Source organism: Eumetopias jubatus, unplaced genomic scaffold (assembly GCF_037043125.1).
Source record: "Eumetopias jubatus isolate StellerSeaLion01/CBP00866 unplaced genomic scaffold, mEumJub1_p1.0 scaffold_14, whole genome shotgun sequence".
Classification (NCBI taxonomy): domain Eukaryota; kingdom Metazoa; phylum Chordata; class Mammalia; order Carnivora; family Otariidae; genus Eumetopias; species Eumetopias jubatus.
Genome location: NW_028274820.1, coordinates 63,210,374 through 63,224,576, shown reverse-complemented (window position 1 = coordinate 63,224,576; position 14,203 = coordinate 63,210,374). Strand labels below are relative to the sequence as shown.

The window sequence follows — 14,203 nt, the reverse complement described above, 5'->3', positions numbered from 1 at the left end:
ATGCTCTGAGGAGGGCAGAGGGGTTGATGGGCCTGTCACACTTCAGTCCTGCTTTCCCCCATGTCTTTCACACTCCATCACCAAAAATGGCCCCTATGGGGGGCAGGACCCTGTGTTGCTCAGGTGGAGTTCTGGGGTGAGGCTGTGTCTGCCCACTGGGACCAGGCATCCTCGGGGCAGGAGGGCAGGCAATGGCTCCCCCTCAGACTGGGTCTGCAGTGTGGGCACCAATCTCCTCTTCAACCCCAAGATCCTTCATAGGAACACAGTAGCCAAAGAGGAAAAACTACAGGAAGCCCAGATGACCTTATAAGTCATTTTCCTTTATTTTCTTAACATATAATGAACTTCCGATTCCAAAGAGACATCTATGCAGAGCAGACAGATGCAGGGTCTGGTATGTAGCAGTCAGAACCAGGCAGGAAGTGGGTCTGCCCCCCTCTCCCCTCCAGCACGACCCTCACCCCTCCTGGCTTCTGACCGCTGCCCAGCTGGGAATAAGAGGGGTCAGTCTCATGGTCCAGGGAGTAGCCAGAGACATGGCCTTGGTTGCTAGGCCTGGCCAAGTCATTACCTAGCTGTGGGACCTTGGACCTCAGTTTCCTTATCTGTTAAATGAGCTAGAAGTCCCTGCTAGGGAATGGAGAAGAGAGTGTGTAGATGTTATGATGGGTCGGTGACCATTTAGGGTTACCTGGTTGTCCTGCTGCTTCTAGATAATCTGCAGATGGGAGTCACTTGGGTTTTGTCACCATCATGCCTACAGGCATGCTGGGGGACCTGCTCTGGCCCTGATGGGATTGAATAGACTGTGGAGACAGCTGCCCCCAAAGCAGACTCTCTCCTCTGAAGTGTCCTTGGGCTGCACTGATATCTACATCATCAGGCCAGGGCTGACTGTCCCTTCCAGGTAAATGAGAAGGGAAAGCTGTGGCCTGGGGTCACACAGGGAGCCTGTGCAGGTCACCCAGCTGCCCCAAATGCCTCCAACCAGGAGTTCAGCAATAGGGGAGGGAATCAGCTCCTCCTCCCCCCTCAGGATCAGCTGGGGGCTTAGAAACCCCCCTCAGGGTCCAGCAAGGGCCATGTGCCTCCGTGGGCTGATCTGCATCATGGTCATCTGTCCTCGGGCGTGGGGCTTCTGATAACCAACTGCCCTTTAATAAACACACACCTGCATAAGCGTGACCTGTGTCTACACTGGCAGGAGGAAGTGGAGAATCACATGGTGATTAAGATGATGCAATGAGAGATGGGAAAGGCCAACTAAAACCCAGTGAAGCAGCATGGGTATTGCTCCTTCGAGCTCCATCTGGCACCATCCTGCGACAGCAGACCCTGTCCCCGCTGCATAGGGGTCGGCCCTGCTCCCTGGGAACAGGGACTTCTCAGGGCCTGGGCTGTCTGTTGGTCTCTGCTTTGAACCATGTATGCATATGTCCATGTGTTCACACAGATGTATACTACAGCTCTCCCCTCGGGAAAGAACCAGGGCAAGTGGAGGAAGTGCTGGTCCATACTACATCTTCTAGAACCCATAGAGTATCTACACTTAAAGAATAGAAAGGCCCCGGGTCCGTGGAGCTCTCCCTGTCCCTGCCGCCTACAGATATGGACCCTAAGATATGGATGATCGCAAGGCCATGCAGCAAGTCTGGGGGCGGAGGTGGGGCTGGAGGCGAGCCAAACTGCGGGAACGAAGCCGGCCGGCCGCTTGCCTCTGACTCGGCACCTCCTGCCATCTCTTCCCCTCAGAGCACCCTTGGGGGCAGAGGGCATGTTCCAGAAGAAGGAGGGCCACGCCCAAAGGCACAAAGCAACAACAGTGGCGCCCCAGACCCCTGCAGCAGATGAGCTGTGCAGCAGCTCTGGGATGAGGGACTTCCTGGCACACCTTCCGTCACACTCTGAGGGGACAGCTTAGCAGGGTGGGTCCCTCTCTTTCACTTCCTCTGTGGCTTCAAGGGAGTGAGTGATTGGTCAGTCGTGGTCCCCAGGAAGCCCTGGGGCCAGGAAACAGAGACAGAGAAAGAAAGTGATAGAAACAGCCCCGAACCAGGCTTGACCACACAGTGCTGGAGGATCTTTGGGAAGTGACGGTGGCCAGCTTGTCAGAGTGTCTACAACATGATTTCACCCTCCCCGCCCTCTGCCCGCCCCTGCCCCGCCCCCACGGGGGTGCCCGGGCCAGAGCCTCTCTATTTGGGCTTCATCTCCACCCTCGAGTTGATGTCGTCGCCTTCCAGGTCGTACTCCTCCACCTGGCCGCTGGTCCACACCTTCATGCGGTCCGTGAGGTCGCTGCTGCGTGGGGCCAGGATGAAGTCGTAGATGAGCACGGCCAGGGCTCCCCCGATGAACGGCCCCACCCAGAAAACCTAGGAACAGAGCAGGTATGCTCAGAGGGTGGGACGCCTGCCCTGAAGACAGCCCCCCACCACCCCATGGCATGGGCTCTCTCCCCACCTGTGCCTGGATTCAGAGGCAGGCAGTGTTGAACCCCAGTGTCCTGATTGCAGAGCCCCCGGAGCTGGCCCAAGCCAGGACGCTGATAGTGGGCCTCTCCTCGCCTCTGTGTGCCCCCACTCAGGGTGCCTGGCGTGACTAGACCAGCCCTGCCCACCCCTCCCCAGCTTCCGAAGGGCCACAGGAATGTCTAGCTTAATAAACGGTGGCCCGAAACAGACACGTCGACGGGCAGAACAGCTACCTCCGTTGAGTGCTGACTCTGAGATTGAGTGCTCAATCTACAGGTGGTGAGGCCATCTGTCCCAGAAGCCACCCTGGGAGGTAAGTAGGTGCCACAACACCCCCACTTCACCGCTCAGGGAAGGCAGGTACCGGAGGGTCGGCAGCCTGCCCATGTCACACTGAATGGAAAGGGGCCCCAACCCACGATCGGGCCTGGCTCTCCACCACGCTGCTGGGATGCTACACCCCACCACCCCCATGTCAGGCCTTGGTTTCCCAATTTCCTCCCCCGTTTCTGTCTCCCAGAGCGTCCGTGATGGGAGAGGATGCTGCAGAGTGGAGTTGGAACCACCACTCGGTACCAAAACCCCTCGCCCGCTCCAGGGGATATCCCCCCGACCCCTTACCCAGTGGTCCTTGAAGTTACGCGTGATCACGGAGGAGCCGAAGGACCGGGCGGGGTTAATACCGCAGCCCGTGTAGTCAATCTGCAAGGGGAAGGGCAGGAGGCGGAAGGGGGAGAGCCAGAGAAACAGACAGAGCGGGAGGAGACACAGTAACACACAGAGAGGAAACACGGAGGTGACAATTAGACCCAGAAAGAGAGGGGCACACTGACCCAGAAAGATGGTCAGGAGGCCCCTGTGCTGCCCTCTCAGAGCAGGACCCTGGCCCCAGCCCCCTGCCAACGACAGGGTACCCCAACTGCCCCCGCTCCCACCTGGGAAGGCCCCACACTCACCGCCAGCAGGTGTCCCAGGGCCACAGAGAGGCCGATGGCGAGAGGGCCCGAGCCCCCGAGGTCCCGGCGCCTCCTGTCAGTGGTGGCCAGCACACAGAGCACCAGCTGCAGCGTGCCAATGATTTCGATGCCCAAGCCCTGACCAGAGTTCACACCAGGGGCCAGCTGTAGGGAAGAGGGGCCGCGAGGTTCAGTGAGCAGGCGAGGTGGGGCCGGTGTCCCAGGCCCCCCAGGCCCTGGCAACTCAGTGCCCTTGGAGCCCATCACATTAGCCCCCAGCTGGGCCCAGAGGGGGCCAGGCCCCACCCAAGCACACACCGCTGGTAGTGAACACCAAGCTTTGTCCCTTCCACACCTCTGAGGAGGTGCCAGCTCAGCCCCTGGTACCTGCCTCCACCCTGCAGCACTCTACCGAGGCCAGAGAAGCCTGCATCCCGCTCCAGCCAACCAGAGCATCCTGGGGTACCAGAGTACCCGAGGCGAGGGGCAAGTCCCAGATGTGGGAGGGCCCACCTGGACACATTGCTTCACACCCCACAAGTCCAGAACATTCCACCCCATCCCCTGCTGCATCTAAAGCTCCCAGAGCTGGGGGAGGGTCTTCCTCAGTTAGCTGGCCCAGCTCCCTTAGTCTCTCTCCTTGTGCCCGGCTCCCTTGTTGCCCCGCCCTCTGTCTCCTACCTCACCTCTGTCTGTCTCTCCCATTTCTTCTCTGCCCTCCCTGTCTTCCCCTCCCTCTCCGTCTCGTTCCTGGACAAGCTCCCCTCCTTCTCCCTGGCCACATAGGCCCCGCCACTACCGTCTGGCTGCCACTTGCTCTTGGGCCACTTTTAGAAACATGACTCATGGAAAAAGAAGGGAATGGGAGCTGCCATGAGGTCACCAGAGCCCTCCCCCTGCAGCTGCACCAGGGAGACCCCTCCCCAGGGAGCTCCGGCAACCTCCCCTTTGTGGGGGTCCCAGGGGCCAGGTGCACCCACAGAGGGGAACTGGGCCACATGGGCAAAGGCCCACTGGCAGAGATGTCCGGATGTGGCCACGCGGTCTGCCTTCCCCCAGGCAGAGTTGGTGTGTCCAAATAAGCCTGAACTTGAAGTCTCATCCTGGGAACGAAGGGAGAGGGGGTGGTCCTCCAAAGCCGGAGGGCATTTTATAAAAGCCTAGGTGGGGGCCCTCTTCCAACCCACCCCCACCACCCCCCCGGAGTTTTTCTCAAGCTCACCCTGAGGCCATCTTACAAGAACAATTCTCTTCCCGCCTTTGTCTGCAGTCCTGGGTCACAGGGAAAGTGACTCACATCCCCTCCCCTGGGCTGCAGCCCCAGCTCTAGGCTTTTCCTGGTGGACCCCAGCACTGTAACCCTTCAGCCCAGCCAGCCCTCTGGGCAATGCCCAGTTTTCTTCCCATCCCAAGGTTGGGTGGTGGAGGCAGAAGGCCTGTGTTCAAGTCCTGACTCTCCTTCTTGCTGGTGCCATAGCCATGGCCTTTCCCCAGTCTGATCCTCAGTTTCCCCATCTGTAAAATAGCTTTCCCTGCCCACTTTCCAGAGTGGCTGGAGTTTCCAAGGCAATGGGGTGGGGAGGGGGGTCTTAGGGCATTTGGGAAGGGCTGCAGAGGCAGGAGGGACCGGGATAGTTGTGGCTTTGTTCTGGTTCTTTCTCACCTTATCCCCAGCCCTGGCGGACAGGTGGAAGGGGAGGGACCCTGCATAGGATTGTGCAGACCCAAGCGAGGCCTGCCTGGAGCCAGGATGAGCTCCATGGAGGAGAGGCCTGTGAGACTGGGCCAACTGTACAGACGCCCGTCCACACTCACACCTACCCTCCTGACAGGCTTCAGGAAACTCAAGCCTCCTCTTCCTGCTCTCTGCTCTCCAGGCTCAGCCTAATTGCTAGCTGGCGGGAGTCCTGAAACCAGGCCCGGCATGCTGATTAATGGAGCCATTGATCTAAGTGGTTCCTGCCTCCTAGCCTCCCACGTCCCCACCCTCTCACAGTTGTGGCCTGGGCAAGCTCATCTCCTCCCCCAGTTCTTAACTAGGTCTGAGTACCCCAGCCCCTGCTCTGCCCAAAGGCACAGGGTTTCATGCAGTGAGCAGAGCCAGGGGCCCTGTGCCATGCCCAGCCCTTTGAGTCCACGGGAAGCAGAGGGGGTGACCACCTGCCCTGTGAACTCTGTGTTATACCCCCTTCCTGACCACTCAGAGTCTTTAGCTCAGAACCACATGGGTTGACGAACTTCCTCTCCCGATAGCCATCACCACCACCATTAGGAAGCCTCCCCTGATTGCTTCAATGTCTACTGACCGCTTCTCCTTTGACCACTAACACACTTGTGTGACTTACATCTGGCAAAACTTGATAATTCAGAACTGTAAGGGATAAAGGTCTGCTGAAAGTCAATGTCCAGAAGAAAGCAGGTAAAAATTCAAAATATGTTACTGTTCACAACCCATTAAATCTGAAACAATTGCTTAAATAGGGCTAATCTCAGTTGTGGTCACTTGGTATTGGAAAAAAAAAAAAAGCACATCCCCAGGGAGTTGTGCCCAGCCTAGGGCTTATATGTCACTGACAAAACCGCCTTCCAAAAAAAATTCCCAACAATCAGTTTTATGAATATAAGTATGAACAACAGAATAAGCCCCACATTGAATCCGAAGCATCAGAAAGAAGCAGAGTCTCCATTCGCACATCAAATCCATGTAAGGCCACTCTCAAGGCCCAGTTCAGACCCCACCGACTCCAAGAAGCTTCCCCCGGTGCCTGGCTGGAACTAACTTCTGAGGCTGTGCCATCATGCTCTCACTGAACCACCTGCAACTCTTTCAGGGAAGTAAGCCTCCTGCCTCTTCTCTGGGCACCTCAGACCCCTGGCCTGGGGGCTTGGTGAGGACAGAGTGGGGAGACCTTCCCATCTTGCTGCCTGGACCCCAGACGGGACACTTGCTGTAGTGACAGAAGTTGCAGATAATGCTAATTTTCTAGAACTTCCACCCTCTCTGGAGGCAGCCTGGCTCCAGGGACACTCTCTGGACTCAGGGCAGGTTTACTGGCTTTCTGGCTGGGAGACCATTAGTCTTTGTGGGTCTTACAGGGCAGGCCGTGCAAGCCTCCGTGAGGTAATGAATGAGGAGGCTGAGTCCCAGGGAGGAGATAGCAAAGCCATCTTGTCCCAGCCAAGGATACTGACTATCTACAGGACCAGTCAAGGGACCCGGCTGTTCCCATCTTGGACTGAGGAATGGCTGGAAGATGGGTCTATAGCAGCCAGCGTGACCCAGGCCCCGGGACAGCAGCAGGGGCAGCGGGGGGAAGGTGTACAGGGCTGACCTCTCTAGACAGTGGTCCTCAACCCATCCCTGCTGCCCATGGACAGAATGACCAAGGTCGCTTCCTAGGCCCAGGGCCCCAACTCGACCCGGGCACCCTGGTGTCCCACCCTTGGGCAACAGCAGGTTCCAGAACTGGCCTGGCTGTACTCTGAGCATCCAGGCTCAAATAACAGGGGAGGGGAGACATCAAGGCCTGCCCTGCTTGCCCAATGCCTCCAGGACTCAGCACTCACAGCGAGGGGGACCTCAGTGGGTCCCTCATGTCACCCTTTGATGGGTATTCCTGTGTCCATGGCCCTCCGGGTAACCAACGCTTTGTGGGCCTCTGTGTATCTTTGTAGGTTGGTGTCTGCAGGATCTGGGGGTGACCGTATGTGTCTGGGTGTGACTCTTTTCTTTTTCATTAGACATTAAGAGGACTGATTACATCATAATTGAATGACAAGTCTATCAAAGAGCTACATAAATTCTAAGCCTATATGCACCAGACAAGACAGCCTAAAAAAATGACAACCAACAGACCTGTAAGGTGAGCCTGATCAGTCAGCCACCAGAGTGAAAGAGTTCACCAGCCCGCTCTTAGAGATGGATAGACTAAAGCAATCAGACACTATAAATAGCACCAACGGGAAGGATTTGAGCCACATAATTAACAAGCTTGATTTAAGGAAAATACATAAAGTCCTGCACCCCAAATTTGAGAATACCCACTCTCTTTGTAAAGCCCCCATGTGGACATGCGGACCGACTTAGTCGTGTATTGGCCCGGGCGTTCCAGCTGTCTCTGAGAATCCCGATCACACACGAGCCGTCTCTTGGCACGGGGGGCTCTGTGTGTCTGGGGGGGTCTCTCTGTGGCATGTGACCCTGCGTGACTGTGCTGTGCATCTGGTGGCATTTCTGAATGTGTCACCCTGTCCCTTGACATCACAGGTGCCACCACTGGCTGGGGAGAGGGGCGGAGAAGAGAAGGAGGTCCCCCTTGAGGGACAGAGAGCGAGCCGCAGATTTCAGAGGGTCCAATAGGCTCCCAGAAGCCACTTCATCTTCCTGACAAGAAACAATACACAAAGCAATGGCTTCCTCCCTCCCTCCCTCCCTCCTTCTTTTCCTTACTCCAGGGCGTCCCCACCCTCCTGCCAGGGAAAGGAAGAGGCTCCCTTGAGGAGCACTTACACCCCCCTCTTGGGATCCCAGGGCCTGAGTGGAACCACCCAGGCTTGTGAATGTGCTCTACACCCACCTGCGTGTGCCCCCCCGTGCCGTGCGTGTGTGTGTGTGTATGTGTGTGTGTGTGTGTGTGTGTGTGTCGGTGAAGTGTGAGCATGTGCGCTTTGAGCATGTGAGCAGGAGCAGCAGAAAGAACCAAGGGCCAGGAGGCAGGCTGGGGGCACAGTCCTGCCCTGCCCTGCCCCGCTACGCAACCTAACAATCTCAATGCCTCTGCGGCCTCAGTTTCCTGATCAGTAAAATGGAGGCGTTAGCCCCAGGATTCCTCCCCGCCTGACATGGGACCCCTGCCCCCAGGGCCCACAGTCACCCTCCCGGCCAGGGTTGTCAGTGCAGGATTTCCACAGAGCCATCTGAGTCTCAATATGTAAAGCCTGTTACCGGACCTCCCTCCCAGAGCAGTTGGAAGCAAGCCGATTCTACCCGCACACCCTAACAACAGGGAGCTTACAGACTCGGGGGCAGCCCCTTCCCAATTACATCTGCCTCTCTCTTGTTCTAGTGGTGGGATTTCAGGCACTGAGAGGAGCTGCTACTGGGAATGGGGCATTTTCCAGTCTTTTCTACCATCTTTTGAGTTGGGGTTCTTGACTCAACTGGACTGCAGCTCCTTGGTAATGTGAAGCTGGCCCCTCACTTAACCCCCTAAGCACCACTGTGGGGCAAAGAGCCCCCCAGTCCCCGGAGAGGAGCCCTGGCTGAGGGGACATTGACCATGACAACATTTTCCTGCCCACACCTGCAGGCGTGTTGACTCAGCCCCAGCTATTCAGGAGGCCCCAGAACCCACTGGCACTTCCAGAGGGCAGGGACCATGCCCCACCCAGGGAGGCTCTGCCGGCAAGAACAGGGGGCTCTTGGGGAAAGCTTTCCCAAGCCAATCCCTAAGGGGTGGGTGTGGGGCATGTTTCACCGGCCTGGGGAAAGCCCTGGTGGCTGATGCTGAAGGAACCCCCCCACTGGGTGGGACCCTAGAGAAAGTGGGGAGCACTCTAGGGCTGAGCTCAGGTTGGGGGGCACTCCATGGAATCGGTCTGCAATGAACTAAGGGCTCAAGGCATGAGAGGGAGGCTGTGTCCTGGGGGCACCAGGCGGAAGGTGAGGCCCTGCAGACTGGGGTGCTCCAGCAGGCCACATCCCCTCTCATGGCATTGTCCTTTCAGACAAGGGGTTCCTAGAGTGAGCCCTGGGTAAGGCCAGGCTTTGGGGTGGGCAACCTGGGGCCAGCAGGGCTGCTCCAAGGGCCCTCACAAGGGAAACTGCCTCAGAATTTTCTGTGGTGAGGGAAGTTTCCACCACAAAGCTCCTGCCTCTCTACGCCCTCCCCTTCATCTGGTTCTGGCTGGAAACTGTAATTATATGTCCCAGCTAGGGCACCACCACCCAGCCCCCGGCCCCCTCTCTGGGCACGTCCGTCTAAAAACTGGCTTCCCTTTCCCCAAGGCACCCCCAACTCCGGTGGAGGCGGAGGGTCCCTCAACCCTGGAAGGACTCGTGGCCAGTGCGGGGGAGGGGGCCAGGGACAACCCTCTCACTCGGCGGTTGGGGAAGCCGAGCCCAGGAAACTGGGGAAGGGGAGAGTTTAGGGCTGAGGTCAGGCCCTGGGTGTAGCAGACAGAAGCAGTCCCCAGGCAGTCAGACCCAGAATCAGCAGGGCTGAGAGAAGACCCTGAAGAGGGAAGGTTTACCCTCTGCCTGAAGCCCCCGCCCCCTGCCCCAAATCCCAGGCTTGGGGACAGCCAGGCATCCAGTCCCCTCTCGGACACAGGCAGACACTGGCCTGAATCCTGACCGTCCATTCTCCAGAGCCCCAGCCCCCCACCCTGACCCCCACGCCCACCAGCTCCCCCCCACCCCTCGTGACTCCCTGACCCTGAGCTCCCACTGCCACCTTGCCTGTGCTCACGCCCTTTCTCTGCCCGGAAGCCCCTTTCCCAGTCTCCACATTCAGCCTCCCATGGCACTTCCTCGGTGAAGCCTTCCTGGCCCTCCCCACGGCTCCAAGACAGAAGTTCCCTGGTAGCCCTGACACCTCTTATCACACCGGCCTCCTGCCCTATATCGCAGGCAGCTGTGCGAGGGGCTTATCTTGCCTGCCGGGGCCTTGGTCGCCCAGGGGTGGGGAGCTGGCTGACTCAGCCCCTGCCGGGCCCCCAGTGGTCCCAGTCCGGTTTGCAGGGAGCATGGGTGAGCGAGCCAGAGACGGGAAGGAAAAAAAGAGCTGGCTAACAGTCAGGACTCCCCGGTTTGTGAGCATCTTCCATTTCCCAGAGCCCAGCCACGCCCTGCTATGTCCCTACTTCACAGACGGAAACTGAGGCCACACAGGCAAGGGTGCTGGCATGAAGCATGGTAGCGTCTGGCTAGGGCAGGGGCAGGTAAGGCCACCAACCCCTGCCTCTGACACTCTCACTTCGGGCCGAAATTGGGGTTTGGCTCTTAGAACCAGCCAGGATCCTACAGGCGGGACAGAGGCCCAGGGTCTCTCCAGGGCGTATCCCAAGCCCTGACTCAGTGAGAAGAAAGTTGTCCCCACCATGCCCCCGGGGACACCCCCTGACTCACCCCAACCACTTCCTGCCTCTTCTTTCCCTATTTTCCTTAGGAATCTCCATGCCAACAAAGGGCTCCACTTAGGTTTGGGCCAGGGTGGGGTCCCAGGCCCAAGAGGAAAGAGTGTATCACTTGCTGCATAGACCGTTCTCTGCCCTTCTTGAGGCATTGGGGCCACCTGCTAGATCCCTTCAGATCCCAGGTCCAGTGTCTGACAGGAGCCCTTGGGAGAGATGCTTTCTGTTTCTAGGCCCAGGGCTTGTGCTTCTGAACCCCCAACTTCCATGGTGTAGACAGGACAGTGCCTGCACCCCACCACAACTCTCAGTACCCTTCGTTCAGCATGGCCCTTCTTGGGGTCCTCTTAGCCAGACCCTCCTGGGAAGGGTGATAATTAAACTCAAGTCCCCGAAGTGAGCTTGCTGGAGGTATCGGCGGAGCCAAGAAATATCTAGAGGCCTAGGTTCCCTCTTGGAGTCTCAGGGTCCTCAGCTCCAAGGAAACTCAACAGATTAGCAGCAGACAGGACTTGAACCTGGAGTGCTTGTCTCCCAGACCGGGGCTGCCCCTGGCTTGAGCCTGTCCGTTTTTCTCCCCCACCTGCAACCTGCCCAGCCCCAGCATCAGGGTAACTCTGAGAAATGGAGGCCAGGGAAGGGAAGGGACACTGGAGCAGGGTGTGGCCAGATCAAGATGCCAGAGTCAGTGGCCACCCTCCCTGCCTCTACCTGCGATGCCCAAGTTAGAACACAAAGTCGGCCAATAGATGCCTGTCCCTTGAGAAGGAGGGGCCAAGACGGCACAGAAGGCCTGCGGAGATTCAACCCCACCCCTTTGAAGACCTCTTCTCCCGAGCCATCATGCCCAGCGAGCCCTGCTGTGAACCTGACCCTACCCAGGGGCCACTCCCTCAGGTCACCAGGCTCTGCCCCTCTGCAGAGACTGAGGCTTGGAGGAACGTGGCCTGCCAGAGGTCCCCTCCCTTCCACCCACCTCCACCATGTCTTTCCTGACTAAAGTCTAAACTCCAGCCTGCAGGCTAATCTTCAATCTTGGGCTGAGCAGCAGTTGGCTCTGCAAGGGGGCTGGGTAAGGTGCCACTGTGACACCAGAAGTGCTAATCCCCCCGTGGCAAGGCCGGGCCAGTTGCCCTCTGCCCGCGACCTTCCCAAGCCTCCCCACAGAGGCAGCGCCAGGCTCTGAACTTTGGGAAGCGAGAGAGCAATTGCTATAATCACAGACCACCGTCTCTGAGGAGCCCTTGGCAGGCCGGCTCGCTGCCCCTACGCCCGTCTGCCGTGCCCTGGCCGGGACAGCCGCCTCTCTGGAGATCTCATTCCTCCTCTGTGCTCCTGCGCCTCCCCCCTTCCCTGGGAAGTCACCCTCCAAGCCTTCCTCAGCCTCTCTGAGGCCAAATGTCCCCCCTGCGGCGGCCCAAGCCGGGTCTGAGTCTGCATTTGGCCGGGGGTCTGGAAAAGCCCAGGTCGGCGACAGCAAGCAAGTGCCACCACCGGCCACCCAGGAGGAGTTCTTTACAGCGGTCCGCCGCCCACCCACCAACATCAGCTTACCATTCGTGCCCCCGCCCAGAGCCCGCTGGAGCCAGCAGCAGTGGGGACGCACAGGTACACACTCACCCCCACCCAGTCCCGCCACAGCACTAACACTCGCAGACACACTCCCAGACCCGGGCGCACACGGGCACGCGTAGCTTACGCAGCCACGTGTACACACTGCTCACACACACAAACACACGTGCCACACCTCACGGTGTCTGGCGACAGAGAGAGGAGCGCAGACAGGAGGCAAGATGCCCCCCCCCCCGGCCACCACCCCACACCGCCATCCAGGAAAACCACCTGCCAACAGCCCAGAGAGTGTTTTCACCCCTCCCCCCAACCCCCCAGCTTGGTCTAATTCCTGGGGGTCGAGGAGCAGGAGGGGCTTTCTCCTTGAAGGCAGTTTGTTGGGGCACCTGTGTGAATGTGGGGCAAGCTGGAGGCCCGTGGGGCCGCCCACCTGGGTCCTGCTTGCACACTCGCCCCCCTGGCGCAGCCGTGCCGGGCATCTGGGCAGAGCGGGCAGTGTCTCCCCAGGGTCCAGGCCGTAGGAAGAGGGAGCTGGCTGCCCCGGCCGGGCTGGGGTGGGGGGGGCAGGAAACTATAGCTGAGGGGTGAGGAACTGCTGGCCCTAGTGTAAGCTGCCTCTAGAGCTTCATCCCTGCAACAGACGCCCGCAGGGGACGTTGGCCAGACTTTTCTGCTCTGGGTCTCAGCTTCCCACAGTGCCTGGCAAAAACTGGGCTCTGGGCCGCAGGTGTAGCTGAGTTCCAGCTGCAAGTCCGCATGACCTCCAGCCACCTTGCATCCTCTCTGCTCCTCAGTGTCCCCATCCGCTCAATGGGTGGAGGATGAGACCTCCTGCTATCTCTGCTCCGCTCCAGAGCCCCAGCGCCTGGGGCCACCCCACTTACCTCATTTCGGCCGAGCGAGTTGTCTGGCAGGGCGGAGGTGATGCCTGAGAGGATGGCGGTGGCCACGATGGCCCCCACGCACTGGGCAAGGATGTACATGACAGCCCTGAGGATGCTGATCTGGCAGCTGAGCAACAGCCCCAGCGTGACGGCCGGGTTGAGGTGGGCACCGCTAATGTGGCCCACACTCTGGGCGAGGGTGGCGATGCTCAGCCCGAAGGCCAGTGACACCTTCACATTATCCTGGGCCGCACCTGCTGTCTGGTTGTTCTTCACCGGGTAATTGAAGCCCAGGGCAGAACCGATGCTGATGAAGATGAAGAGGGTCATGGCCAGGAACTCGGCCACCACCGCCCTCCAGAAGAGCTTCTTCTTGAACTCGCTGGCCATGCTGGCAGGGGGCTCAGCTGGAGACCGCTGCCTGGTGCTCCACTCCCTCTGAGAGCTGAGCCACAGCCCGGGCTGGGCCTATTTATAGGGCCCAGGGGTGGGGGGGGGCGGGAGGAGAGGGGGAGCACAAAGGGAGGAAGGCCTCTCCTTGCTCCTGGCCCGCCCCACACTGCACAGGCCTCCTCTCAGCGATGGATGCAGACACAGCTCTGCTGTCGGCCTGCCAACTTTTTTCCCTCCCTCCTCTCCCCCCTCCCTCCCTCTCTCCAACCGCCCTCAGCCCTGCCCAACTCGAGGAGGCAGGCAGGAGGCAGCCACTGCTCTAATAGGCTTTGGGAAATTCCTCCAAGTTGGCCCCACTCAGGGGGCCAGAGAAATCCAGGTGTCCCGCCCTATGTGCAAAGCTCAGGGGGTGCCCATGGGCAGAGCCAGAGGCTCTGGATGGGGCGGGGTGGGCGGGCTGGACTCAGCAGGTGGACGCTGCCTTCCCTGGAGGCGGGGCACCATGATCCTGCTTGCCTGCCATCCCCATCCCATCCCACAGTGGCGTTAGAGACCACGGGTCCAGGGGTCCCCAGGGGGCATTCAGGGCCTCCTGCACCCCAGCCCAGGCCTGGCCACTGGATGTCACTTTAGGGATGTCCCAGGGCCCCAGCACCACAGGCCAGGCCCAGTTGATGGGGGCACAGAGGCATTAGGAGGCACAGAGAGCTCATCTGTGGCCCACCCTGCACTCTATGGTCAAGGGCAGGCCTGCGATAGGCAAGGACGTGGGAAGTACCCACTCTGG

At 59.2% G+C, this 14,203-nt stretch overlaps 1 protein-coding gene across 1 annotated transcript; it reads right to left on the bottom strand.

Annotated features, from left to right (window-relative positions):
• Positions 1-302: 302 nt before the first annotated feature.
• AQP1 (aquaporin 1 (Colton blood group)) lies at positions 303-13,597 on the bottom strand. Its single transcript, XM_028119368.2, has 4 exons — positions 13,024-13,597; positions 3,434-3,598; positions 3,099-3,179; positions 303-2,378 (listed from the first exon to the last, which is right to left on the bottom strand). Exons 1-4 carry the CDS (start codon positions 13,411-13,413, stop codon positions 2,199-2,201), a joined length of 816 nt encoding a protein of 271 aa, XP_027975169.1. The 5' UTR covers positions 13,414-13,597; the 3' UTR covers positions 303-2,198.
• Between the last annotated feature and the right edge of the window lie 606 nt (positions 13,598-14,203).